The sequence below is a fragment of the Onychostruthus taczanowskii genome, unplaced genomic scaffold, assembly GCF_017590055.1.
Source record: "Onychostruthus taczanowskii isolate IOZ18803 unplaced genomic scaffold, ASM1759005v1 scaffold6, whole genome shotgun sequence".
In the NCBI taxonomy this organism is placed as follows: Eukaryota; Metazoa; Chordata; class Aves; order Passeriformes; family Passeridae; genus Onychostruthus; species Onychostruthus taczanowskii.
The window spans coordinates 12,607,828-12,632,538 of NW_024503679.1; the positions used below are offsets into that span (position 1 = coordinate 12,607,828).

The 24,711-nt window shown below is 50.8% G+C and overlaps 1 protein-coding gene across 1 annotated transcript in view; it reads left to right on the forward strand.

Moving 5' to 3' along the window:
* The first annotated feature begins 541 nt into the window (after positions 1–541).
* ST8SIA2 (ST8 alpha-N-acetyl-neuraminide alpha-2,8-sialyltransferase 2) overlaps positions 542–24,711 on the forward strand; it is a 29,905-nt gene continuing 5,735 nt past the window's right edge. The window contains exons 1-5 of the mRNA XM_041418651.1: positions 542–680; positions 14,878–14,940; positions 16,850–16,978; positions 17,499–17,756; positions 20,347–20,640. Of these exons, the coding sequence (XP_041274585.1) occupies positions 583–680; positions 14,878–14,940; positions 16,850–16,978; positions 17,499–17,756; positions 20,347–20,640 (842 nt within the window). The 5' untranslated portion in view covers positions 542–582. The remainder of the gene's footprint in view (positions 681–14,877; positions 14,941–16,849; positions 16,979–17,498; positions 17,757–20,346; positions 20,641–24,711) is intronic.

Consider the following 24,711-nt stretch of genomic DNA (forward strand, 5'->3'; position numbering starts at 1 on the left):
AACTGCAGGTTTTCTCTCCGTAACAAAACCCAAGGGTGCCTGTAGCCTGCAGGAGGATGTTTGCAGGGGTTGCAAGGTGGTTGAGATGCAGCCAAGCATCTCAGAAGCAGAACACCTACCTTGCAGTTTTGTTCTTAAATAAATTCTGCCCGCACAAACTCCAGCGGGATCTAGAGTCACGGCAGGACTAGTGCGGTTATGACGGTCAGTATTTATAGGAGCGTAAGAAATCACTGCTGCTAAAATAGCGATTGATAGTAATAGAACTGGGCGTGATAAGTTATTCCGCTTTTTTTTTCTTTTTAAGGAGGAGAAGGTAACAGCCACCGCACCGCGCGCGGGAGTTCCCCTTGTCTGAATTTATTACAGTTTTTGTCCTTTCGGGGAGAAGCCGCCCCGCCTGCGCGGTGCCCACCCCCTCCCCGGCCAGGACCGACCCCGCCACACCGCGCGGTGGGCGCAGGGGAGGAGACGGCACAGCGGCGAGGAGCGCAGCCCGCCGGCAGGGCTGGCAGGGCTGGCAGGGGCTGCCGGGGGGCTCGCACCCCGCGGAGCGGCCCAGCCCGGCCCAGCCCCGGAGCCATGCCGCTGCCGTGCCGGGGCTGGACGCTGGCGCTGCTCACGCTGCTCGTCGGTTTCCTCATCTTCGCCGATATCTCGGAGATCGAGGAGGAGAGCGGGTAAATCGCCCGTCCCCGCGCGGGGGAAGGGGCGCGGAGCGGTGCTGGGGACCGGGGAGGAGGCGGCGGCGGAGGGGGCGGGCGCCCGGACAGTTTCTTTGTCTCCGGCTCTCCCGGTTTTTGCCGTGCCCAAGTGGGAAGGGAGCGCGCTGCGCTCCCGCGCTGCTCCGCGGGGCCGGGGGCAGCCCCGGGCGGGACCGCCCCGCCGCCGGGCAGGACGGGGCAGGATGGGGCACGGGCCGGGGGCAGCCACGCCGGGCTGGGCAGGGCTGCGGGAGCAGGTACCTCTCCCGCTAGAGACGCGGTGGTACCGGTCCGAGTAGGGATGCTGGAGCATGTACCGGTCCCTTTAGGGATGCTGAGCCACCTGTCCGGGTAGGGATGCCCGAGCAGGTACCGCCCCGTTACAGACGCTGAGGTACCGGTCCGGGTGGGGATGCTGGAGCAGGTACCACTCCCTTTAGAGACACTGAGGTACCGGTCCAGGCAGAGATGCTGGAGCAGGTACCGCTCCCATTAGAGATGTGGAGGTCCTTTTAGAGAGGCTGAGGTACCAGCCCAGCGATGCTCTGTCAGGTACAGGTCTGGGTTAGGATAGCGGAGAGGGTACCAGTCTGATTAGAAATGTTGGAGCAGGTCCTGGTCTGGAGATAGGGATTTTGGCATAGGCAGTGCTCAGGTGCTGATGGAGCAGGTCCCTAAGTGGGATGTTGCTGTGAGTGGTCTGCTGGACAGGGATGCTGGGGCAAGTTGCAGCCCAGGGGGCTTAGATGCCACTGCTGGTCCAGATGGGTGTGGTGGAGAGGGCACCAGCTGATGGGAGTGGTGGATAACAGACCAGTCTGCAGGTGGATAAGGGACCAGTCTGTGGGATAGGAGAGACTGAGCAGGGATCAGTTGGGTGGGGGTGATGGAGCAGAGAGCTTAACCCACTGGTGTGTCCCTGTGGGATGTGTTAGGGGCTTCATGATCACCTCTTAGTGATGGCTGTCGTGGTTGGTGTTTACCTGCAGGTGCCATGTATGGCAGGGGCTAAAGCAGCCCCTCAGTCTGAGGAGCAGCACCCTTCCCAGCCCATAAACCCCATCTCTGAGGTCTGCTTGGAAATTTAGGGTATGAAAGGAACAAATGCAAAGAGGAGGGTTTGCATAAACTTGAGGAACTTGCTACAGCAATGTGGAAAACCAAATAATTTTGGTAATGAGGTGTGCACTCGGGGCACCCAAATGACGAAAAGGTCTTTCTGTGTGGAACCAGCTGGCTTTGTCTAGTGTGTTACACCGAAACAAACACCTTTATGAGATGATAAATGAAATGCAGTGATGTTTGTTTATTGTTTCATTGTTATGTTATGCTGGGTGCCACAGGCAAGAAGTGCTTAAAGGTCAGTAGCCTTGTCCAGAAACATCCAGCACCAGACTGTGGGTTACCAGGGTAGATGAATTGTTGCTCTGCAATGAGCTGGCACTATCTATATAATAATAAAGGAAATTAAAATCTTCTGATGCGTCCTCCCCATTGGACAGGCTGCTCTGATCCCCTTGCTTTCTTCCCATCTCCTTTTCCGTCTTCTGTTCTTTCTCCTCTCTCCTCTCCTATCTGCTAGATCTACCCACTAGAACTTGCTGTGCCCTTATTGAAAATCTATTCTGTTACTCGCTTGTCCTGTTTTTCACCCTGGTTCATTAGGGATTCCCAGTATTGTGTCTTTTTTCTCCTCTCTTTTCTATACATTGTATGGAAATTGGCTGTTTGCTGGCTGCTTATCTCCAAACCCTGGCATCTGAGTTTGTTTCTGTAGTTCCTCCAAGGAAGTACTGCCAAGCGGTGCGGCGGCAGAGACGGCAACAGGGTCAGATGAGTTCTGTAGGAACAGCGAGCAGCTTGTTCCACACAGCATCAGAATTGGTAGGGCAGGAGGGAACTGGCAGAGGAGAGGAACAAATAGGTCCAGGACCCAGGGTGAAGGAGGGTCCCGAGTCCCAAGCCCTCTGATGCACATGATGGCCAGCCCTTCCACAGATCAGTGCCCACATCAGCTGTGCTTCCCATAGGGGGATAAACAGAGCAAAGGTGGGACGCTTCTCTATTAATTATATGTTATTTAATCATTAACTCGGGCAAACTGAACCTTTCTCTTGCTTTGTTCTCTCCCACCCACTTTTCCCCATTGCGTCTCTGGAGTGTTTGATGAACTCCTGCATCCCAAACCCAGTAAGGGACCAGACACTGCTCACCTGGCACAGCAGTCTGGCACAATGGGCACTTCATCCCTTTGTGCTGCCGTGGTGCCAGGAATGGTGAGCACGGTGCTCTGACCTGGCTGAAATGTATTGCTGTGGTGACATGGAAAAGCAGAGTGCCTGTTCTGCAGCAGGTCAGGGGATGACAGAGGGTTTTCAACTGTGGGAGCCACATAATAGCATTTTTTGTTAACAGGTCCTGTAGGTAAAGGGACTGTGTGACAGCAAAAGTGCAAAGCAGTGTAGAGAAGAGGTCCTTCCGAAGTTTTCCAGGAGCTCTCTGTGTGTCCAGCAGGGAACAGCTCCTCTCTCTGAGAGGTTTAGGAGGTGCTGTATATTTGTGCAGCTTTCCCCCACGTCAGGAATGTTTGGCTGTTGTATTGTGTGGCTCAGCATCCTCCTTCACACCCCCCAGCCCCCTCGCTTTGGTCAGTGCAGCAGGGAAGGAAGGAGCTGCCCAGCTGTCCCCTGGCAGGCTGGTGGCACTGAGGGGGGTGGGAAACACAGGCAGGTGCAACTCTTTTCTTCTTTTTCCTTGGCATCGAAACACTCTCTAATTATTGTGAGGAGCGAACAGCTTGCCCACTTTTACACATACCCTGCCCCCTGCCTGTGATTTGGATTGTCTTTGGAAGAATGTTCCTCGTATGGGTGGGAGTGGGGGAGAACAGATTTCTCTCACCTACAAACACCTACAAATTTCAGAAAGAAAACACAAAACGTTCATTAGGTAAAAAAGTACGACAGAGTATAATACTACTGGCAAAAGGACAAAAAAACCCAAAGCCATGCTGTTTCTCTGGACAAGAAGTTCCCTGGCTCGCGGGTGAAGGGAGATAGGAGCCGAGGGCAGCTGGAGCTGCTCTGCCTGTCACAGGCTTCTGAGAAAGATGTTTGTGCCTTAAGCAGTCCCATCTCGCTCCTCTAGACATCCTCATACCACCTCCCACAGCCAGGAGATGCTGAAACAAAGAGGTGTTGGGGCAAGGATGAGAATTCAGCAGTTCTTGCTCGTGATGCTGCGTCGCTCTTGCTTAGCCCGTTCCTCCCACCCTGCAGCCGCCCCTGTGCGCGGGTTTTCCCCCTGCTGCATCCTTGTCACTGTCTGGACGTGTCACCTACGGCTGTGTGGCTTGGGGTGGGATGCCGGCGGGATGCAGGCGGGATGCTGATGGGATGCTGGCGGGATGCCGGCGGGCACGGACACGCTCGCCGGCGTGTGCTGCTCCGTGAGGTATTGCTGTGCTGAGCGGTCTTGGCACTTTGTTTCCGAGCAGCCAGCTGGTTCCGGGCTGCTGAACTTTTCCTGCAGCCCGGTGGCGCCTGCGTTTCCATGCACCGCTCCCGCTCTTTGTTTCGCTGGCAGGAAACAAAAGACGCGCTCCCGGCCGCCTCGGGGAGCGCTGATGCCAGCGCAGCCATTCCTTCATCCGCGCCGGGATGGGGCAGCGCCACAGACCTGTCCCCGCAGAGGAAAACAAAGGGTTTGGCATCCAGTGGGGTGACTGTTGTCGGCGGTGAGGAGGAGAATTCTGCTCCGGTTTAAGGGGACTCTCTTTGTTGCTGTGCGCCTGCTGTTGCAGTTCTGCAGGGGTCCGGCTGTGTCCTGGCTGTCTGTAGAGGGAGCTGGTGACCCGCTGCCACCAGGTGACTTCTCGAATTAGCGTCCGAGCCATCTTAGGGAGCACTTGACACTTGGTAATGGGTTGGTCTTAATATGAGTCAACCTTTTTCCCTGCTAGCCCAGACCACATGCCTTTCCATCCTGATTACAGCAGGAATTATATTCTGCTCGCTCTAAGTGACGAATAGCAGTCTCTGATATTGCTGGCCTGCCTGCCTGGGAGCTTGTCAGTAAATTGCCACTTTTTCCTCATGTGCCCTTTTCCAACACCTGCCTTTCAAAGGCTCGGGAAGAGAGATTTTGTGTCCTTTATGGAGGCTGCTGTGCTTGCTGTGAGCAGGCTGTAGTCATAATGCTTCTTGTCAGGGTTGGTGCATGGGGTATAAATGTCCTGCTTACATCTTCCAGGCTGTGATTTACTGCACCCAGCCCAGAGTTAGTCTAAGACCTGCTCTCCAGCAGAAAGTTTTGCTGGGGAAAGTGCTGCATTCTAACAACAAGCGCTTTTGTGCCCTCACACAGTGGGTGTGCACAAGCCAACAATTATCCAGGTTGGGCTGGAGGAGGAATAGCTCTCTGCAGGAGAGGAGCCCATAGACATCCTGGAAGTATTCATGTGCATGGAGCCAGAGGAGACCTTTGTACTCCTTGGGTATGGCAGGGCTCTAATAAAAGCTCCGTGACACATCAGGCTGGAAAATAAAAGCAATGTTGGAGCACTGATTTGAGTAAGGAATACTCAGGGTAGGCTTTGAATGCAGCTCTTCTGACAGTAAAGCAGCCAATTTCAGGTTGGCTGCAGAGGTCCCTCTGCTCCCCATGAAACTCTCCCTCACCTCCTGCAGCCCTGCAGGGGCAGGCTGTCACAAAAACATGTCCAAACCCCTGTGCTCCTGCCTGGAGCAGTTTGGGAAATGAATGTCCACGTTAAGCTGAACTCTGAGGGAATGGTGGGAATAGTGGAGAGCTGGGATCAGCAGGATGGAAAGCACTCACAGACCCCCAGGTGAAACAAAAAAGAAAAGCCAGTGCTAAGGGACTTCAGTCTGTTGAAAAGTTACTCCTCAGCCCAGCATTGGTTGTCAGCAGCTTACAAGACCCACAGGGAGGCAATTTCTGACCTTGCTGGTGAGGAGAGCTGTGGTAGGAGAATGCAAATCACCAGCCAGCCTTTCTTGGATGCACTCTTGCTGTAGCCAGGCCAGTTCATGCAACCACAGCAATGGAGACGATAAAGCGGTTCCCAGCTGGGCTTCAGGATTCCTTTTTGCCCAGGTGGGCTTTTTGTGTCCCACCTGTAACCCTGCAAGTGCAGAATTGCAGTTGGGAATGCAGAGGAAGCCTTTCTGTCCCAGCAGAGAGCAGGGAGCTGCGAGTGCTGGCTGGTTTAGCGAAGGCTTGTTGAGCAGCTAACGGTGAGTTCAGAAATTCAGCCTCAGCAGTGCCCTGGCTGCTCCTCTGGGACCAGGGCCAGCAGTGACACAGCAGATCCTGCTGCTGCCACCACCCCTCCCAGCTTCCCCAGGCACGGATGAACTCAAGGGGTTGGTTTTCTCTCATGGCAGATGGGCTTTTGATCTTCCAGGAAAAGCATTTAACAGGAGTGCCTTTATCTTTCCTTGGGCTTTCAGGCTGTCCTAATGATAAGATGAGGAAATGGCCTTAACTAGCACCAGAATAGTTTTAGATTGGATAGTAGGAAAAAGTTCTTCACTGAGAGGTCTGACAAGCAATTGGCACAAGCTGCCCAGGGAAGTGGTGGAGTCATGATCCCTGGAGGTATTTAAAAGATGTGTAGATGTGGCTCTTAGGAACATGGTTTCATGCTGGAATTGGCAGTTTTGGGATGACTGTTGGACTCAGTGATCTTAAAGGATATTTTTAATCTGTATGATTCTGTGATTCTACAGGTATTTTTCTTTTTCATCCTTGACAGTAGCACTGCTTAAATACATCAGGCACAGTTCCTGTAAAAACCAGTTGTTGCAAAACCAAACCAAAATTGGACTTCTTCTAATTGCCTCCCACATTTGTTTCCCCTGGGTCTGGGTCATCCTCAGCAGCAAGAAATAAGCCCAAAGTACAAGATTAGACAATAATTATTTTGCCGTTTTTCTGTCTTCCATCCCCAGTTGCCTCAGGAAACAAGCAAGTTCCCTGGCAGAGTAAATTCACTGGAGGTGCAGAGTTTCAGGTGTCCTTCAACAAACACCACTGCAGAGCAGACAGGTGTCAGCTTCTCAGTCCCTTGCAATGCAATAGAAAATGAAAGAAAAAAGAGGAAAAAAGAGGAGTATCTTTACAGCTCCTTTTTCTTCACATTACCACTGTAAATCCTTGTCTTGGCTGCAGCAGCTTTGATGGTGGTGGTGGCCTTGGGAGATGCATCTTCATCAACAGCAGCAGAATTGGCTCTGATTGGGAAGTGGAAGGACTCATCCAAGGAAACAGGCACAGCATTGCTAAAACCTGCCAGAGCAGTGACAGCCGTGTGGGGTGGTGCTCTTTGCAAAGTTAGGTCTGAATACTTCTTGCTATGGCAAATCAGAAATTGCTATGGCACGCAGAAATCCCCTGGGAATATCCCAAACAAGCACAAACCCCAGCCCAGGCTCGCTGTCTTTGTGCTGAGCATGCTGTCCCTCCCTGTGCAGTGCTCTCCATAGGCAGGGCTGCTCTGAAAAGCACGTTTTGTCACAGTTTTGGAGTGCTCTCTCGAGGCATCCTCAGTCCAGCAGCATCCCAGTGGGCTCCAGGTATCACCCATGTGTCTGGCAGCTCTGAATCCAAGGATGGTTCTTACAGCCAGGCTTTGCCAGCACCGTCAGGGATATCAGTCAGCTCTTGGCCAGTGGCTACAGCAGTGGCCATGTTTCCCCTGCAAAGGTTAAGCATCATCATGAGGCATCTCCAGCACCTTTTCAGACACCCAGAAGCACACTCACCTGGAAACCAGCAGCTGCTCAGTGAGTAATTAAACTTCTTACTGCTGCCTGGATTTCCACGGTGTGGCTTTGTGAGCAGGGGAGGAGAGAGGAGGTCCAGCTCTGAAACCACCATGGGCTTTTCAGTATTTGGCAGCATTGTGATCTGGGATCTACATCACTGTGAAGGTGCTGGGATGGCTCAGTTGCTGGTTGTGGGGTGTAGCTCTCACCCAAGCACTGCCAGCCCTCTTTGTGTAGGCACCAGATGTTATTTTGAGGATGCTCATAGAGAAGAGCTGCCCCAGGAGGGGGTCTCTGCTCAGGAGAGGTCCTCAGCATCTGCATCAACAGAGAAAGAAGAAACCACATGAGACCTTCAGTATTCCAGAGTGCTGCACAGAGCACTGGGAAGAGGGATGAGAGGGGTGTGGGAGGATGAGCCCAAGGGCCCACAGCCTCACATGAGAATATTTCAGAGGTATGTGGCACCCAAGATGCTGCAGGAGCCACTGGGATTTCTGGTTTCTGGGATGCTCAGGGTGACAGGCTCTGCTGCAAGCCTGATGCTCTGCTGTTTGTGCTCCCTGAGAGCTCTGCTCTCAGAGCAGAAAAAATTATCTCAGGACAAATGTATGGTGTAGACATGTTTTGTAAGCAGTGAGGCTTTTATCTCAGCTGCTTTCTATATCTTCTCTGAACTTTTGGGGTTTTTGCTTTCTCCCTTCCAAAGGGAAAGAAGAGAAAGAAACTAAATTACACAAACATATATGAAATACACAAACACCCTGCCCAGTTCTAAGCCCCTCTGGATCCTTTTTGCCTGCTTCAATGTCTCTTACTTTGCTGGCTGTTTCATTAATACAGCCAGAGAAAAAGAGCTGATGCCAGGAATAATGTTTTAAAGATGAAGGAGAGAATAAGGTCCTGCCAGTATGCAGGATGGGGAGAGGGGAAGTGTCTGCCACGTGAGCCCTGTGAGTATTTTGTCTTTAGAGCATCTTGAGGTGATTGAGTCAGGCCATGCTGATGTTGTGGCAAATGCATGTGGATGTGAGAGCTGACACCCTGCAGGTGCAGGAGTCACTTTTGTGGCTCAGGAAAAGCTCATACTGGGTTGGGCCCAGAGCTGAAGGGAGGGACAGGGGTTTGGTTACCCCAGTGATCCCCAGCAGTGCCCTGGTGACAGGCTGCCACGGGCATCTCCCATTGCCTCCTGTCCATTTGCTGTCAGAGCTGCTCTGTTCTTGCTGATTTGTCCCTGCTTTTGTCTCATAAGTGTTTCAGACTAATTGGCATGTTCCTTATTAAGCAATAGATGTCTGTTTTGCAAGCTCATGTGTCTTCATTCCACCGTGTCCTCAGCAGACACCTGCAGTGGTTACACACCGTGGCTCTCAGCCAGCCAGAGGTGCCAGGGTCAAACCCTGCTCACATTTACTCCAGAGCTGATGTGGAGCTGCTGGCAGGCAGGAATGCTAAGCACCTTCCCACCCTTCTGTGGTCCCTGGGAAGGAGCCTGCAGGGTGGGTGATGTTGTGGAGGTGGGATTGGGGTGTGGGAAGAGGTGACCAAATTAACCAGGCTGCTTTGCATGGGGCTGACAGATCTGCATGTCCCATGAGTGCCATGAGCAACAGTGAGGCCATTGCCTGGTGCCTCACTGGTGCTTGCTGGAAGATGCTGTTCTGCCAGCCTGGCTGCTCCTCATGCACCAGACCTGCACTGGGAGCCCAGCTGGACCAGGTGATGTTTCTGAAAGCCATAATACGGGCACATTTTCCCAAATGTGATTGTATGACTTGCTAGAATTAAGCTTGGAACACTAAAAGTAGCACCTGATATTTAGGAAGTTTTTGACACTTGGGCTGCCAAGCTGTGACAATATAATCAAGTGAGATTTTTTAAAACATTGAAGTGTGATTTCAAATATCTCATAAAGATGTATTGCAGGATCTTTTGTCCTAGCACACAACTGCTTTGGAAATGTCTTCCCAATTAATCCCCTGCTCGCCTGGGGAGTGTGGGTACACAGCTACCCACCCAGCAACCACCACTTCTCTTCATCACAGTCTCCTCCACATCCCAGGGTGAGAAAGCCTCCAAAACAACTGGTGACATGTCACAGGAATGGCCTGCAAGGGTCTGATGTGCCAGCTTCCCCAGTATTCAATGAGATGGGTTGCAGGAAGGCAGGATGATGCTGGAGCCTGGAAGAGCAGCATTCCTGGAGGGGTACAGTGCCAGGAAAGTGCACAATGGACTGCTTGAGTGCAGGATCTCAAGGTTCAGAAATGCATCTCTGATCCCATGGTTTCTCATCTAGCTTTGGGTTTTGTTTCTGATTTGCAGATTGATTTACATGAGGGACTAAGCAGCCCTTCCTCTTTGAATTTGTCTCCCCTGGGACAGCAGAGCATTTGATAGATATGGGTGGATTTTGACCTAAACTCCACAGTAACCACTTGAGTGTCTAGTCAGAAGCCCACAAGGGGACTTATCAATGAATGTGTCCTTTTTTCATAATTTCAGCCACACTCTGATGGGTTGATAGAAAACCAGGACAATCTCCAGGGAATCCAGGTCGGATTCTGGGCTCAGTTTCTTCTCACTTTTGGCTCCTGGGACACCTTTGCTTGTCCACCCTGCAGGGCAGGGCTGGACAGGTTGGCATTTGGAAGCCAATTATTTCTCTTTCACAGACAACTTGGAAATGTGACAAATTTTTCCCCAAAAGCCCTGGAATGCATTTGCTGTCCTGAATTTTAGGGAAGGGGAACGAAGGGTTGAAGCCTGTGTCCTGATTCACATTTCACAGCACTGTGAGCATCAGCAGGAGCAAATCTCTGAAATTTGGGAGGAGGAGGGCCATCTATATCCTTCATTTCCAGGGCTGGGCAGTGCATCCTTTCCCTCAGAAGTGTTAGTTATGGTGACTGGATCTCTGGCTACAGCACAGGAGCCTTCAGAGGGGCTGTGAACATCCCACTCCCCATCCCCTCCACGCTTGGCATCATGCTTGTGAGCTCTTCAGATAGAAAATAGCAGTTCTTAAAAAGCAAAGTAAGTATAGGTGGTGATTTATTCTTTTTTTAAATAGATACAGACTGCCTTAATGGGCACAGCCATCTCAGGAGGCTGTTGGCTGCCTCTGCTTTTTGGGCCAGTGAAACCTTTGCAGATCAATTCCTGTGGTCCCCTGGGCCCTCTCACCCAGCAAGAGCCGCACCCAGCAAGTAAAGAGCAGCATTTTCAATAGGACAGGTCTGCTGGAAGCTCACAGTGCCTAATCCTGGCTTGTAGAACTCATTTTTTGGTGTTAAGGGCCAAGCCACTTCACCCCCAGTGTCCCAGCGGTAAAACAAGGATCATAAAATGCACCTAACATAAAAGCAGGTTGTGAAAACCTAATTAGTAGGTGTTAGTCTTTTGAACCCCTCAGGTAAAAATTGTGGCACTCTGAACTCTCTTCTTGGGGAATTCAGGTGGATGAATTCAGCTTAATAATCCCCCAAGGGACTATTATCTAAGTTTTATGTGGAGGAGGGAGGAGAGGAGGACTTGGGTTGCCCAAGGTCAGGAAGAGGCAGAGGTTTTGTTCCACCAGGAATGAGCTTCACAAATGTGGTTAAATGCAGGAGGGTTGGAACGAGATGATCTTTAAGGCCCTTTCCATCCCAAATCATTCTGTGAGCTATGAAATGGGTGGTTGGGTGTGGCTGAAATTTCCAGCTGGTTCCCGTTTCTCATCCCTCTTCCCATGTGTATCACCTGCCACAAATGCTGGGGGGAAGCAGGACTGGGGGTGGGCATTGTAGAATAGCCACGGAAAACACATTTTCCCAGTTTGTGAGCCTGGGAACGTGGACACGTGGAGTCTGCTCGTAGAGATCTGCTCTCCCAACGAGGTTCTGTGACCTACTTGTTCAGTCAAAGCAGCTTTGATTTCACGTGTCCAGGCGGCTCCAAGCGAGACCAAACTTACCTAGCAACAATTAAGAGAAGCATTTAAGAAGCAGGAAACGATGAAAAGGGAAATAAAAACCCTAAACAGGCCCATTCACAGGGGGTGAATAGAGGAGTCTTTGCATACCTGATTTGTCACAAATTATTCATCCAAGAAAATTATGGCCTGAACCATATGACAATTTTTCTTTTATATCCTCTGATATATGAATCAGTGTCACTTTACATCTGAGCACAGAACGTTTTGACCTATATAATATCTTAGATAGTGGCAATGCAGCTTGAAAATCTCAGCGAAAATGAGAAAAGATGGCATAAGTCAGTAAGATGGCATTAGCACATATAGATGCAACTTATCACTGGAAAACATCCCAACAGAAGCCCAGAGAAAAATGTTTTGTAAATAATAGGATTAGGAAGCAGGTTGGTACTTTCTGGAGCTGGCTATACAATGAAACTGATAACAACGAGATTAATAAGGCAATTCAGTCCCAACACAGTGTAGCACTAGAAAGCTTTTCAAAATCAATGCTATCTGTGCTATTTTAATCGAGGTTGGTCTTTGCCTTTTGAAGCAAAGAGATTTGAAACTCCAGGTCAGGATGGTGTAATAAAATGGACTGGGGTTTTTTGAGTTTGTTTTGTTTTGTTTTTAACATGTACTTCCTAATTAGTACCCTCCATTTCTAAATGTTTTCCTCGTCCCAGGTAGGGGAAGTGAAGGCATACAGGTACTGGCTTGCCTGTGTTGGTACAGAACTATGGCAGACCTTGGAGAATGCTGTGCTGGGCTCAGTTTCTGGTGTTTTGAGCAGCTGGTTTGTCTGTCTGGGACCCACCAGTGGGCTGAGCAGAGCAGGGTGTCTGTATAGGGCCACACACCTCACAGCATCCTACAGCACACGTTGCCTTCCACTGTACAAAGGGAGATTGTAGGGAAAGTGTCCTGAAGTTGAAGTGTGGCACACAAAGCACCCAAGGACTGATAGTTCTGAGCATTTTGAGATCCACTAAACCAGCTGAGACCTTCAGCCAAGTATCATGTCTCAGCTTTGGGCAGTCTCCCTGTCTTGGGGAGAGAAGCCAAGCCTGGCACAGGCAGCAGTATCCTTGCCAGCATCTCAGGTGTCCACGAGAGCATCGTGTCTGCTGCTGGCCAGCAGAGCAGTGACCCCAGAGCCGTGGCAAGATGGTTAGCAGAGCCTTGCTCTCCTCCACCACTAAGCTGCCCCCTCCCTGTTCATTTATGCCAGCAGAACCCTTTGTGCCTCTGCATTGCAATATTTTTGCTTTTCACAGTGTGTGAGGAGGAGAAAGTAACCCCTGACACTGTCCTGGAGGGGGGTCTCAGCTGGCAGCCAGTCCCCTTTCCCACCAGGCTGCACACAGGCAGAGGTGCTCTCAACTTGTCTTCCTCACATCCAGCATCTCCAGCCCCTACAGCTGCCTTAATTCCAGGAGGAACCACACAGACCTGTCACTGGGGGCACGTAAAGCCAGACTGGATAAATGCATTTGAATAATACGTTGTGATGCTCTGAATCCTTCCTGCTGTAGCCACAAAACATGGATGAGGTAGGAACTAACACCTAGGGAACTGTCTTCTCTACTTCCTAATTTACCTTTTTTTCCTTTCACATGTGAACCAGCATGTATTCAGGGGGAAAAAAAAACATTTCTTTCTCTAAGCTTTGTCTGTCCTACAGCGAGTGTGAAGGAGTGTGAATCCCATTTGGAAGCTCCTTCAGAGGACTGAGCAGGTGCGTGGTTTGCACACTAATCCAGTCTGCTCCCACACCCCGCCGTGAACCCCATTAATGGGGAGGCTTGTTAAATGCCACTAGGCTCCAGGAATGAGCCAGCCCTGCTGTTCCCTTGATGCACCAACAAATGAAACAGCTCGCAGGCTCTCAGGTCTGTCAGAGGAGAGCAGGAATCGCTCTGACTTGGCCATGGATGGTCTCTGGCAGGAGGGAGGAAAGGGAAAACCATCGTGGCATTTCCAAGGGTTTGATGTTAGGTGGTGCTGAGGGCTGTGCTCAGCCTAATGAGGGGATTTATGTGGCATCCTGCAAGTCTGAAAATTCTTTTTAATGGCACCAAGCACACTCACACAAGCTTTTTCTCTTTCATTTTTGTCTAATGCATTTGGGATTTTTTTCAGAACTGGTAAAAATACATTCTCTTGAGATACATTTTCATTAAGGTGTATATTTCTGGGTAGCAATATTTCTGCTGGAAGAGAATTTGGTTCTCTTTATGAGTGTGCTCATTGGGATATCTGTGCAACAGGAACAATAAAACAGAGCAATGAGTACATGGCAGTTAAAATGTGTCTGAATGGGAGCCCAGCTCCCTTGAGCATCACGAGGTGGGTGGTTTGTTCTTTGTGACCCCTCTGAAAGCAGCCAGCTAAAACAAGAAGGAGCTCTGCAGCCAGCTAGATGCAGACCAGTACTTGTGTGTGTTTAAGTGAGGATTCACAGCTCGTGTGAATAGTGTGGTTCTCTGAAGGGGCTTCGTCCAACCTGTTCTTCAATATAGCTTCATGGAGCTGCTAGAAACTTTGGCTGCTCATTCCCACAGGTCTTGGTCAGACTGGTGTGACATCTGTCCTTGTGTGGTGGTGTCAGGCCACGGGAGTGACACTGCTGTCACTTCAGGTCTCAGCTCCAGCATGTGAATGACTGTGGTGAGCTGGCCTTGTAGCTTCAGCCCAGTTACAGCAGTGGTGGGGAGAAGGGGCTTGAAGGCATTCACAGGATTAGAGTGGGCTGGAGTGGAGCTCTGGGTCTGGCCTGGGTCCCTGGGAGCTGGGAGAAGGTACACTGAGAGTGTGAGGTCTCCACAAGTCAAGAAGGCTGTGTAAAATAGAGATACTGGATGTTCTCAACTAAAAGCCCAGGAGAAGACAGTGCTGGGATCTGTCCAGATCATTCAGTCCCTACCTGAAAGGGACAGGGCAAGTCCATTGGCAGCCTGGAGGAGAGCTTCTGTGTGCACTGCTAACAGCTGGCTGGTAAGGACAAGCAGAGATGTGTTTGGTGCAGCCAATGGACTTGCCCTGTCCCTTACCAGCACTGCTAACAGCTGGCTGGTAAGGACAAGCAGAGATGTGTTTGGTGCAGCTGTAGGGCGCACTGTGCCGTGGCAGCAGGACCAGGTGTGTGTGATGGCTGGTTAGATCACACAGCGATTATTAATTGGGGTGGCTCGGGGCGTTCTTTGCCAGAATGGCTTCACAGTCACAGCAGGGCACTGACAAGGGGTGAAAAGCCCTTCAGAGGCATCAGGACATCTCCCTTCTGGATGGGGTGGGACACGGGCGGCGTGGCAGTGTCTCTGCTCGGAACCCTTCAGAGCAGGATCTCTTGACTGTTGAACAATGCTTGGCAGAAAGGAGCTGGAATTATAAATAATGCATTTCCTTTGTCTTGCAGGAGTTCTGGAGGCAGAGGTACAATCAGATCAGCTGTGAACAGCTTACATAGCAAATCTAATAGGTTTGTAAATTAGATTTTGTGTTCATTTGTTTTTGCTGTAAGGCAGCTATTAATCTGCTTCTCCTCTTTGCTGGATAGTGCTGTTCTTATTTAGCAAATGTATCTGTTCCTTTTCACTTCTGCTTTGCATTTTCTTAATCATTTCCCCCCCTCCTTCTTCCAGCTCAGTGCAATAATCATTTGCAAATAACCAAGGATCTGGAAGTTGCGGTGATTGAGAGAATGAGAAAGAGTTTACTTATTGTGAAAATAAGTCAGTGATAGAGTTGCTGTTTTCCATAGTTTTAAGTGCTATTAGAGGAGCAATCACTGTGTTTGGGATCAGAACTCCAGTTTTGTTGCAGTGCACTCCCGTAACATCCCTTTGTGGCAGAGTCATTCCCTGGCATCCCAGCCACATTCAGTGTCTCTCTGTGTCATTTTTACAAAGATTCCCAGTCAGCCCAGCCTTGCCAAGTGGCACATTTGAAAACCTCCGTGACAGCATGCAAGGAAGGGTGATACCATTCTGTGATGATGCCACCACCTGTGACCAAAACACAGAAAATTGACAAAAGCTAAAGAAACACAGTTATTCCCAGGATTGCTTTACCCTACTTCAGTTACGATTTTTGACACCTTCTAGGTAAGGTTTCCAAGACATGAGTGATGCAGCAAAATGCAAGAAGCAAACAAATCCAACAGACTGGCAGCCTCTGGAGAGGTACTGTACACACACACATCAGGACACTGGCAGCCAGCATTTATAAACACATTTCCTTGCCTTTTCAGAACATTATACAGTGTGAGCCACAGTGTGTCCTGGGTAGCTCTTGCCCTGAGCTGGAGGTGTGTTCCCAGGAACTGGATGTTTGTGCATGAGCCTGGGCCACCACCTTTGCCCCATCTCTCGCTCTGCTCCCTCCTTGGGGTTTACATGCTTTATATAAATGCATTTATTTACAAAGCATTTCCCAGCTGGAAGAAGCCCTTTGCAGTGGAGAGGGAGATTCCCTTTAGCTGATAGTGAGTGCTTTAGCTGTGTGTTTTTCAGAGTGCTCTGAAGTGTGAAGGCTTTTTTGGGTCTGCAGATACACATGCAGCTTCTTGATGAGATGCTTGGCTTTTCTGTTTGGAGGGCAGCTGGCTGGAACCAAATATTTGGAAGCTACTTCAATTCGTGCAGTTTGATTTTAATGTCACAGAAGTGCTGGGGCTGATTTGCTTCTTTGAGCAGGGATTAAACACTGGGGTCTCCCAGTGATCTCTGGCTGACCTCATTTTTTGGTCTGGAACAGGTGATATGGGTACTGAAATCCTTGTGCTCAATTCTAAGCAGGGAAAAAGTTTCCAGTGAGCCAGGCTGCCCCTCTAAGTACAGGCTGCTCATAGCCCAGTCACACAAGCAGCACCCAGCAGCTCAGCTGAATTAATTTCTCCATTGGGTGAAGAGAGGGTTGTTCCTCTCTGGTGAGGATTTTAATCTTCTCCAGGAGATGAGCTGGCTCCACTTTGGGATATTCGTGCGTGACCATGAGGCAACAGGGCAGCCACCTTGGCTAGGAAGTTTCTTAGTGAATTTTGGGGGTTTGGGGTGTCTTGTCTGCAGTTGCCCATCTGCCAGCCTGTCACTGTGTGTTTTTCTGTGCATGCCTCCCTGCAGCTCAGTGTGTAATGGTGTGTTTTCTGTGGAGCTGTGCCTGGCTGTCAGTCTGTGCTTCTGGAAGCAAGCGGGTATTTAAGGATCTGTCTGTCTGCTTGAGTGTAGCAGAATACGAACAGGCTTTCACTTCTTGTTTAGCTAATAACTACAATTTTGCTTTTCTGATGAAGTTTGAATTCCAGCAGCCAGAGCTGAAGATGGTGATTAGAAGTGCCATTGGGATGCTAACAGATTCTGTCTCCCTCTCCCCGACTTTCTTTTCTCCAGAGCTGAAGTAGTAATAAATGACTCCTCATCTCCAGCTGTTGTTGACAGAAGTAATGAAAGCATTAAGCACAACATTAAACCAGCCTCATCCAAATGGAGACACAACCAGACACTCTCTTTGAAGATCAGGTACTGGTAATTACCTGTAGGACAAGAGACAGATTTGGTCCTCTCCAATACAAGCTGGCAAATTGTGTATCATCTAAAGAAGTCAAGGAAGAAATAAAAAGACTTAACCTCCTGCTGAGATAGGTTTCATATCTGTAAACGATTGCTTGGAAATGAATTCCCATCTAGGCCAGCAGGCCTGGCAACAATAAAACAAGGAGCACTTGAGCCCCTGTTTTTCAGGCCAAGTGGAATTTGTGTGTGCAGGTGATGGGTCACAGAGGGAAGGAGACCTTGCCTGGGTCAACTCAGGGACCCTCACAGATGGTGGGCTGACTGTGGTAGCCTGCCCCGGGCAGGGATGAGTGGAGAGGGAGCAGACACTGAGATGGAGATATACTTTTGTATCTGTGCCTGGAGAACATGGTCAGATGGACTGGCCAGAGAGTGAAGGCAGCCAGGAGGCAAGAGCTCATCTTACACATGACCCAGGTTATCTCTGTACCTCACCTGATGAGGCTCTTTTCTTCCCTGTGCTCAGAAAACAGATCTTGAAGTTCCTGGATGCAGAGAAGGACATCTCGGTGCTGAAGGGGACGCTGAAGCCGGGGGACATCATCCACTACGTCTTTGACAGGGACAGCACCATGAACGTGTCCCAGAACCTGTACGAGCTGCTGCCCCGCACCTCTCCCCTCAAGGGCAAGCAGTTCCCCAGCTGTGCCATCGTGGGCAACTCGGGGGTGCTGCTCAGCAGCGGCTGCGGCCCCGAGATCGACGCCCACAGCTTCGTCATAAGGTAGGGAGGGGACTGCTCCTGCAGCAAGGGGGGCTTGGGAGCAGTGCAGGGGCTGGAATCCAGCTCAGCTGGGGCAGCACGGCCTCACAGCCCCACGGGCACTCTGAGTTCTGCTGGAAAGCCTTCCACGCATCTCCAGGTGCTCCCCATGTGTTCTTGTAAGTGAACCATTTGCCCTCCCAACCTCCTCTTCTCTCAGGTTTGTCCTCTTTCAAACAAACCCCACCCTGGGCTCTCACAAAGCTGATTCACTTCTGCCCTGGAGCACCACACGATGCCCTGGCACCACACTTGTGCATGCCCAGGTGTGGCACTCCCCTGTGTCCCCTGTGTCCCCAGTGCTGTTGTCCTTGCCGCTGCACTGCCCCAGGGACCTGCAGCAGCACATCCTGAGCCCCGCTGGGACACACCAAATTCACTTCTGGAGGTGTCTGAAGTGGAGAGGAGGAGCTCCTGCCCTCCCAGCCCGATGCCCCTGTTAGATGAGAGGCTGTGGAATCCACAGATGATTTATGTACATGCAGACATTTGTTTTCTGGTGAGTCTATTACAAGGACAGCCCAATCCATCAGCAGCTCACAGAGGCGGTGCTGGTGTGACGTGGGAATGAGGATAATGTCACCTCTGTCCCCCTCTCAAGCCCTGCTGCTGCAGCTGCCTGGCTGCTGGCAGCTCCAGCCTGCCCAAGGGGACAGAGCATTATCCTTAACTGGAATACCAGTGAGCAGAGGGAAAAACTGCTTACTGTGGTTCTGGCAAAGTTTAGTGAGGGGCATTCATGTCAGGCAGCAAAATTGCTGGAGAAAAGCTTTTCTGGATGTGAGATGGGGATTTTGAGCAACTTGTGCTGGTGCAGTCTGGCACAAACACACTTCCCACTGTAGGTTGTCTGGATGGGGATTTTGAGCAACTTGTCACCAGCCATGTGCTGGTGCAGTCTGGCACAAACACACTTCCCACTGTAGGTTGTCTGAGCCATTGCTGGAACCTGCATCTTCCTGAGGAAGGTTTGATCCATCCAGGCAGCCTTTTCAGCAGGGCTGGCAGTGACCAGTGATTGGTTCTGTGTCCAGGATACAGGTCCAATGTTTCTTTTTATTGAATTCACTCTTGTGATGAGTCAACCAAACGGCCCCCGTGCCAGTAGCTGGATTTTCTTTCCACCATTCCCTTGTTTTCCCCATGTGTAAGTAGGGAGTGTAAGTAGGGAAAACAGTAATAATGGCTGATTATTGAGGCAGATGCTTAGGATGCAATTCCTGCTCAATAAATACTGTAACTTCACTGTCAAACACCACAGCAGAGCACTCAGTGTGCAGACACATGGGTAGCCTCTGGTTTTTAGGATGCTGGGGCAGCATCTCTCTGCATCTCCCCATCAGCTGGTTCCCAGTCCATTTGCCCTGTGCCATGGGCATGGCACAGACACAGATGACTCCCCTCAAGGAGCTGTAGAAAACCACTCTATAACAACAACGAGGGTGATTTGTTGGCAGTTTGTCCCACGGCAGCCCTCACGCTGCTGTGGCACAGGAGCTCAAGATACACGGCCCGTGCCCACATGTGCAGTCTGAGAGGAGACACCAGTGAACACTACAGAAAAAGGTGGTTTTTGAGGGTCACAGCCTCCAGACAGCCAGACCCTGTGGAGGCCCTGTGCTGGCATCCTGCTGGTGTCAGTATCACCATGGTGCCACCATGTCTGCTGCTTGCAGAGACTCGCCAGGGGAGAAGGGGCCTTAGGGATAATGTTACTCCAGCAGGGCAGGAATTATGAGGCAACTGCTTTCCTTGAGTGGAAAAGGCGGTTTTGTCTAAATCTCATGTCTCTGCCATGGGAGCAGAGACTGGAGCTTTGTTGCTGATGTTATTTTTGAAGAGCCACCGCTCCCTGCAAACCACCCAGGAGACACCAGAGCTGTGGCTGACATGAGCCTGGTCCCAGGGGGACACGTGTGCACGTGCCATCGTGCTGAGGGATGGTGCCTGAGATGGGGATGGCTCATCATCACTAATTTACTGCAGAGGGTCATTCTCCCTCCTCTTCCTCCCAAAAGCGAGGGCGAATGGGCACAATGTCACCACCCTGGCTCCTGGCACCACTCCCCCCTCCTGCCTGTCACTGCCCTCTCTCAGCCCATTGAACAGGGCTGCTGGGTGTTCCCCTGTGGGTGTGTTTGAGGTTTCAGGACGAGGGAAGAGATGAGAATTTTACTCTATATTTCAGGAGGTTGGTTTATTATGATATTATATTATATTAAAATGCTATACTAAAACCATACTAAAAAGAATAGAGAGAAAGTATCTGTTAGAAGCAGGAAAGGAAAGGAAAGGAAAGGGGAAAGGGAAGGGAAGGGAAGGGGAAAGGAAAGGGGAAATGATAATAAAAGTTCATGACTCAGAGAATCCAACACAGCTGGATCTTTGATCGGTTATTAAGTAGAAACAATTCACGTGGACTAATCAAAGACGTACCTGTTGCATATAATTATTGTTTTTCTTTTCCTCTGAGGCTTCTCAGCTTCTCAGGAGAAAAATCCTGGGCGAAGGGATTTTCCATAAAACATCACGGCGACATTCCCCTTTGCAGGTGCAACCTGGCCCCCGTGCAGGAGTACTCTCAGGACGTGGGCATGAAGACAGACCTGGTGACCATGAACCCCTCGGTGATCCAGCGCGCCTTCGAGGACCTGGTGAACGAGACCTGGAGGGAGAAGCTGCTGCAGCGCCTGCACAGCCTCAACGGCAGCATCCTCTGGATCCCAGCCTTCATGGCCAAGGGGGGCAAGGAGCGAGTGGAGTGGGTGAACGAGCTCATCCTGAAGCACCACATCAACGTCAGGACTGCCTACCCCTCGCTGCGCCTGCTGCACGCTGTCCGAGGGTGAGCGCCTCTCTGCTGAGCTCCCTGACTGCATCTCCTGGGCTCCCTGGAGAGGCAGCCCTGGGTTTGTGCTGGAGGAACACAGCACAGGTTGTTCCCTTCTGCAGACCATGAGGATGGGGTGGTGGATGGTCCCTAGATAAGAGCTGGAGACCGCCTTGTGAGCAGGGGCTCCCCACTGTGCTCTTTGAGTGCGAGGGATTTTAGCAATATCCAAACCTCCAGGGCTTTCCTGGGGCATCACCGTAACTCCCAAGCCTGTGGTTAGGGCTTTCCTTGGAGAAAAGGGTGTGCACTGAGCTAGCAGTGAGATTTGTCACCTTGTGCTTCAGTGACACAGGTCAGACACAGCTCCTCAAGGCAGCGAGCTCGTGTGTGAGCCAGGGTGGGAGGGGAGTGACGTGGCCTGGTCCTGCTGGTCACATAAACAGGGCCAGGTGGTGGTGACTGGGTTTGCTCTGAGGGAAGGAAAGGGTCTTTCTGTTCTCTGCCTGCATCTTCAGGTGTACAGGAGACACAGGTGTGGTGGGGAGGAGAAAACAAAGAAAATAAAAGAAAGAGAGCCCCACGGGTGAGATTTTCATGTAAATGACTTGGGAATGGGGTAGGCTCTTGCCTTTGTGCTTTATTTCTCTAGGAAGATCATGATTCTTAGGCATTTAGGGAGTTGACTTTTGCTGGAGATGACTTATGGTTGTCCTCTGATCCCGACTAGACCCCGTTAATCTCACAGGATGGCAATTTCCTTGTGTAGCTGGTGCTCCCACTTTCTAAGCCTCAGCATTAATGTTCCTTGATTTCTTTGAGCACTTCTCCTGCACGCCTCTGAGTCTGAGCTCTGCAGGTCACTTGGTCCCTGCTGGGTGTTTCCTGTCCCAGCTCAGCTTGTGTGTCAGGGCTGGAGGTGGGTAGGGGACACGTTTTGGGGCCATTTCTGCCAGGAGCAAGCCCATGGAGGGGCTCTGGGGCAGCCTGGTGGGGCTGGGAGGAGAGGAGTGGTGCCATGGTGCCTCACAGGCAGCAATAATGAGCAAGCACCACATCTGCCAGAGAGGCATCTCACAGGAGACACTGGCTTTGAGGTAAAAAAAGGGAAGGAAATGATCCCACAACTCACAGAAGGGGAAGAGAGGAAGGAAAAAAATCCCACAACCCAAATTCAGAGCTATTTCTAGCTATAATTGACTTACTTTCATCTGTCAAAATAGAATTAAGCTCCTGTAATAAGCCCTCTAAATCAACAGGCTGCTAATCCTATGCTGGCAACCATTCCTAGTGCTAGGAACTTCCCATAGGAAGCTTTGCAGAAGAGTTGGCAAGGGTTAGGCATCGTTTCCCTATGGGAGAGGAGGATGCTTCCACAAGCTCAGCTGCTGGGCTTATCTTCCAACTCACAGCATCTTCCTGGCCTCTCTGTGTCCCAGCCCTGCGGTCCAGCTGGGCTGGCTGTGCTGGATGTCCCTGTGCAGCTCCAGCAGAGCAGTGTTGGAGCCACCACCTGTGGCTGGCAGGACCTGCCTGGCTGCAGGGATTTTGGGAGAAGCTCAGGGGCTCAGTGCTGTCTCGTGCCTTGGAGCAGTGTCTTCCTTCTGCACATGTTTTAGTGGAGCCATGGACTTCACTGGGGTCTCATGCAAGGAATTTGGGCTTCTCAGAACCTCCTGGGGCTCAGAGGGATGCAGCCAGTCAGAGCAGCAAGGCCCTGAAGGGAGCTCGGGGTGCTGGGGGTGGCAGCAGCACGTGCCTGGACAGTGGCTGGTGCTGGTCCCAACCCCAAGGTCCTGGTTGGAAATGCAGCCAGGACCTCCATGCTGTCCCTTGGGCTGGTCACCGTGCTGGGGGCAGTGCCAGGGGGCTCCTGGCAGCACAGAGGCAGCACTAATTCAATTATAACCACAGAGGCCAGGGCTAATCCTCATCAGGGATTGCCCTCTAAGCCAAGGGAGCTGCTGCCTGACCTGCCCTCCTGCTCTCACACTTATCAGCAGGAAAACAAGGATGCCTACTGATTAGCAATTAGTCTAATGAAAAGTGCAGCCCCCTCAGAAAGCCAGAACTGATGGGAGCACTTCAGCACTGACCCTTTGAGTTGTAGCCTGGCCCAGGAGCTCGAAGAGGGGTCACCCAGGGCTGGGGGTGAAGGGCTGGGCTGTTCTGGGGGAAGGCTGGAGTCAGTGTTAACCCTTTCCTTGGTGCAGCCTCCTTAGGTGTGGACTTGGGTGGATTTGAGAGTGATTCAGGCAGAGCTGAATGAACTGGGCACAGCTGGGGGAGGTGGCTGATGCTCTTGCTGCTGTGAAGGAAGTCTCTCAGGTACCAATAGGGTTGTCTTGACCATCTGCTGAGGGTAATTGATATGATGTGGTTTGGGGTGAAGGAGTCCTTCCTCAGGACCAGAATCACTAGGAGTTTACTTATTTGTCTTCTGTGTCACTGCCCAGTTCCTATGACCATCCCATATTTTTGCTTCTGAAGAGTATGGTCTCCAAGAACATCCTCTGTCTCTGCAGTTCTCTCTGTGCTGGTTCATAGCACTATCCTGATCGGAGATTTGTGAAACAAATACATTTTGTGGCATGTGGTGTGCAGCAGAGAATGAATAATCCACAAAGCCCCACAGCACATCCTTCTGTCCCATCTTCTCCCTTTTTAGTTAAAACCACCTTTTATCACCTACCCTGAGTTGATTTGGAAGTCACAAAGAAATGAGAAATGGGGGAAGTTTTTCACCCAAGGCACCCCTTTATATTTTTTTTACCCAAGGAATAGCACTTCCTACAAAGGCTGACATCTCAGCCAACTTCAATTTGGCCACAAAAGTGTGGCCTTTTCTTTCTCCACTACCAGCAAAATACATTTGTGAGCCCTTGACTTCTCCTTGAACCACAGTATTTATTGTCCTGCTCTGCTTTCCCTCAAACCAAAACTCATTTCAAGTGGCAATTGAGTGTTTTCCCTATAATTTTCAGTGCATTTTGGGGCATTTGTAGAGGGTGCATTGCTGAGATAAGTAAAAAGCATTTGGTTTTGTTATCCTTAACAGCATCATTTGAGACATCACCTTTCAAGCTGTGAGGGTGCTTTAAATGTTTGCTGATGGTCAAAGGCTTGTTCAGCTCTCACCAGGAGGGGAGAGAGCCTTCAGCATTCCAGTGGAGAAGCTCAGGAGGGAGCCAAGTCACCCCCAGGGCTGGAGAGGGAGGCAGTTTGGTGGCAGGGAGCCAGCTCCTGTGTGTTTCAGGGTGTGTGCATGCCTTACTTCACAGTGGTTCCATAAAATGTCCCCTGAGCAATTCCTCTGGTGAGCCCCATGCTCCTCACCTGGCTGGGGGGAGCAAGCAAACCCTTTAGAAGTTGCCTGTTTGTTTCTCCAAAAAGCCTTGTAATCCCTATTGCCAGGCAGCTTTCGTTAGAGAAATAACATGGAGTGCAGGCAGAGAGGGAAAATGATTGTGTTGGGAGGTCTGTGTGTCACTCCTTGCAGCGAATTCAGGGACATGTTTCACTTTGTCTAATCTGCTCTAGCATTTCTCACCGTGTCCATCACAAGGGTCTCTTGGCAGTAACCAATTCCAGTCCCATAAGATTTTGTTAAGGGCTTCTTGAGAGGAAAAAAAAAAAAATTAAAAATCAATAAACCTTCCAGCTCCTTGGCTTGGTCTCCCATTAGGTTTAAATCCAAACAGCTGTGACAGCTGCTGTGTGCTCTTCAGGACTATCACCGTGCCCAGGCTGCCACGTGCACTCGGATCTGCAGCCTGACAGCCACAGGGTGCATTCACCTTTGCCTTGGGTGTCCTCACACCCACATAGGGCTGAGCCTCCACCTTTCCAGGGTTTCAGGGCACGATGCCTTTCCCATCCAGCCGTGGTGGGAGCCCTCATGGGGCTCCCCTGCTCTCCTTGTGTCCCCATTGTGCCACATCCCTTCCAACTCCCTTTGCCTCACTTGCCTCACACAGGACATGTGTGCAGATGGTTCTCCTGACCCTTTGCTTTGACTGCACTCTCTTGCATCCCTTCACAGCCTCTGCTTTTCTCTAACACATCAAACCTAAGCCCCTGCTTTTC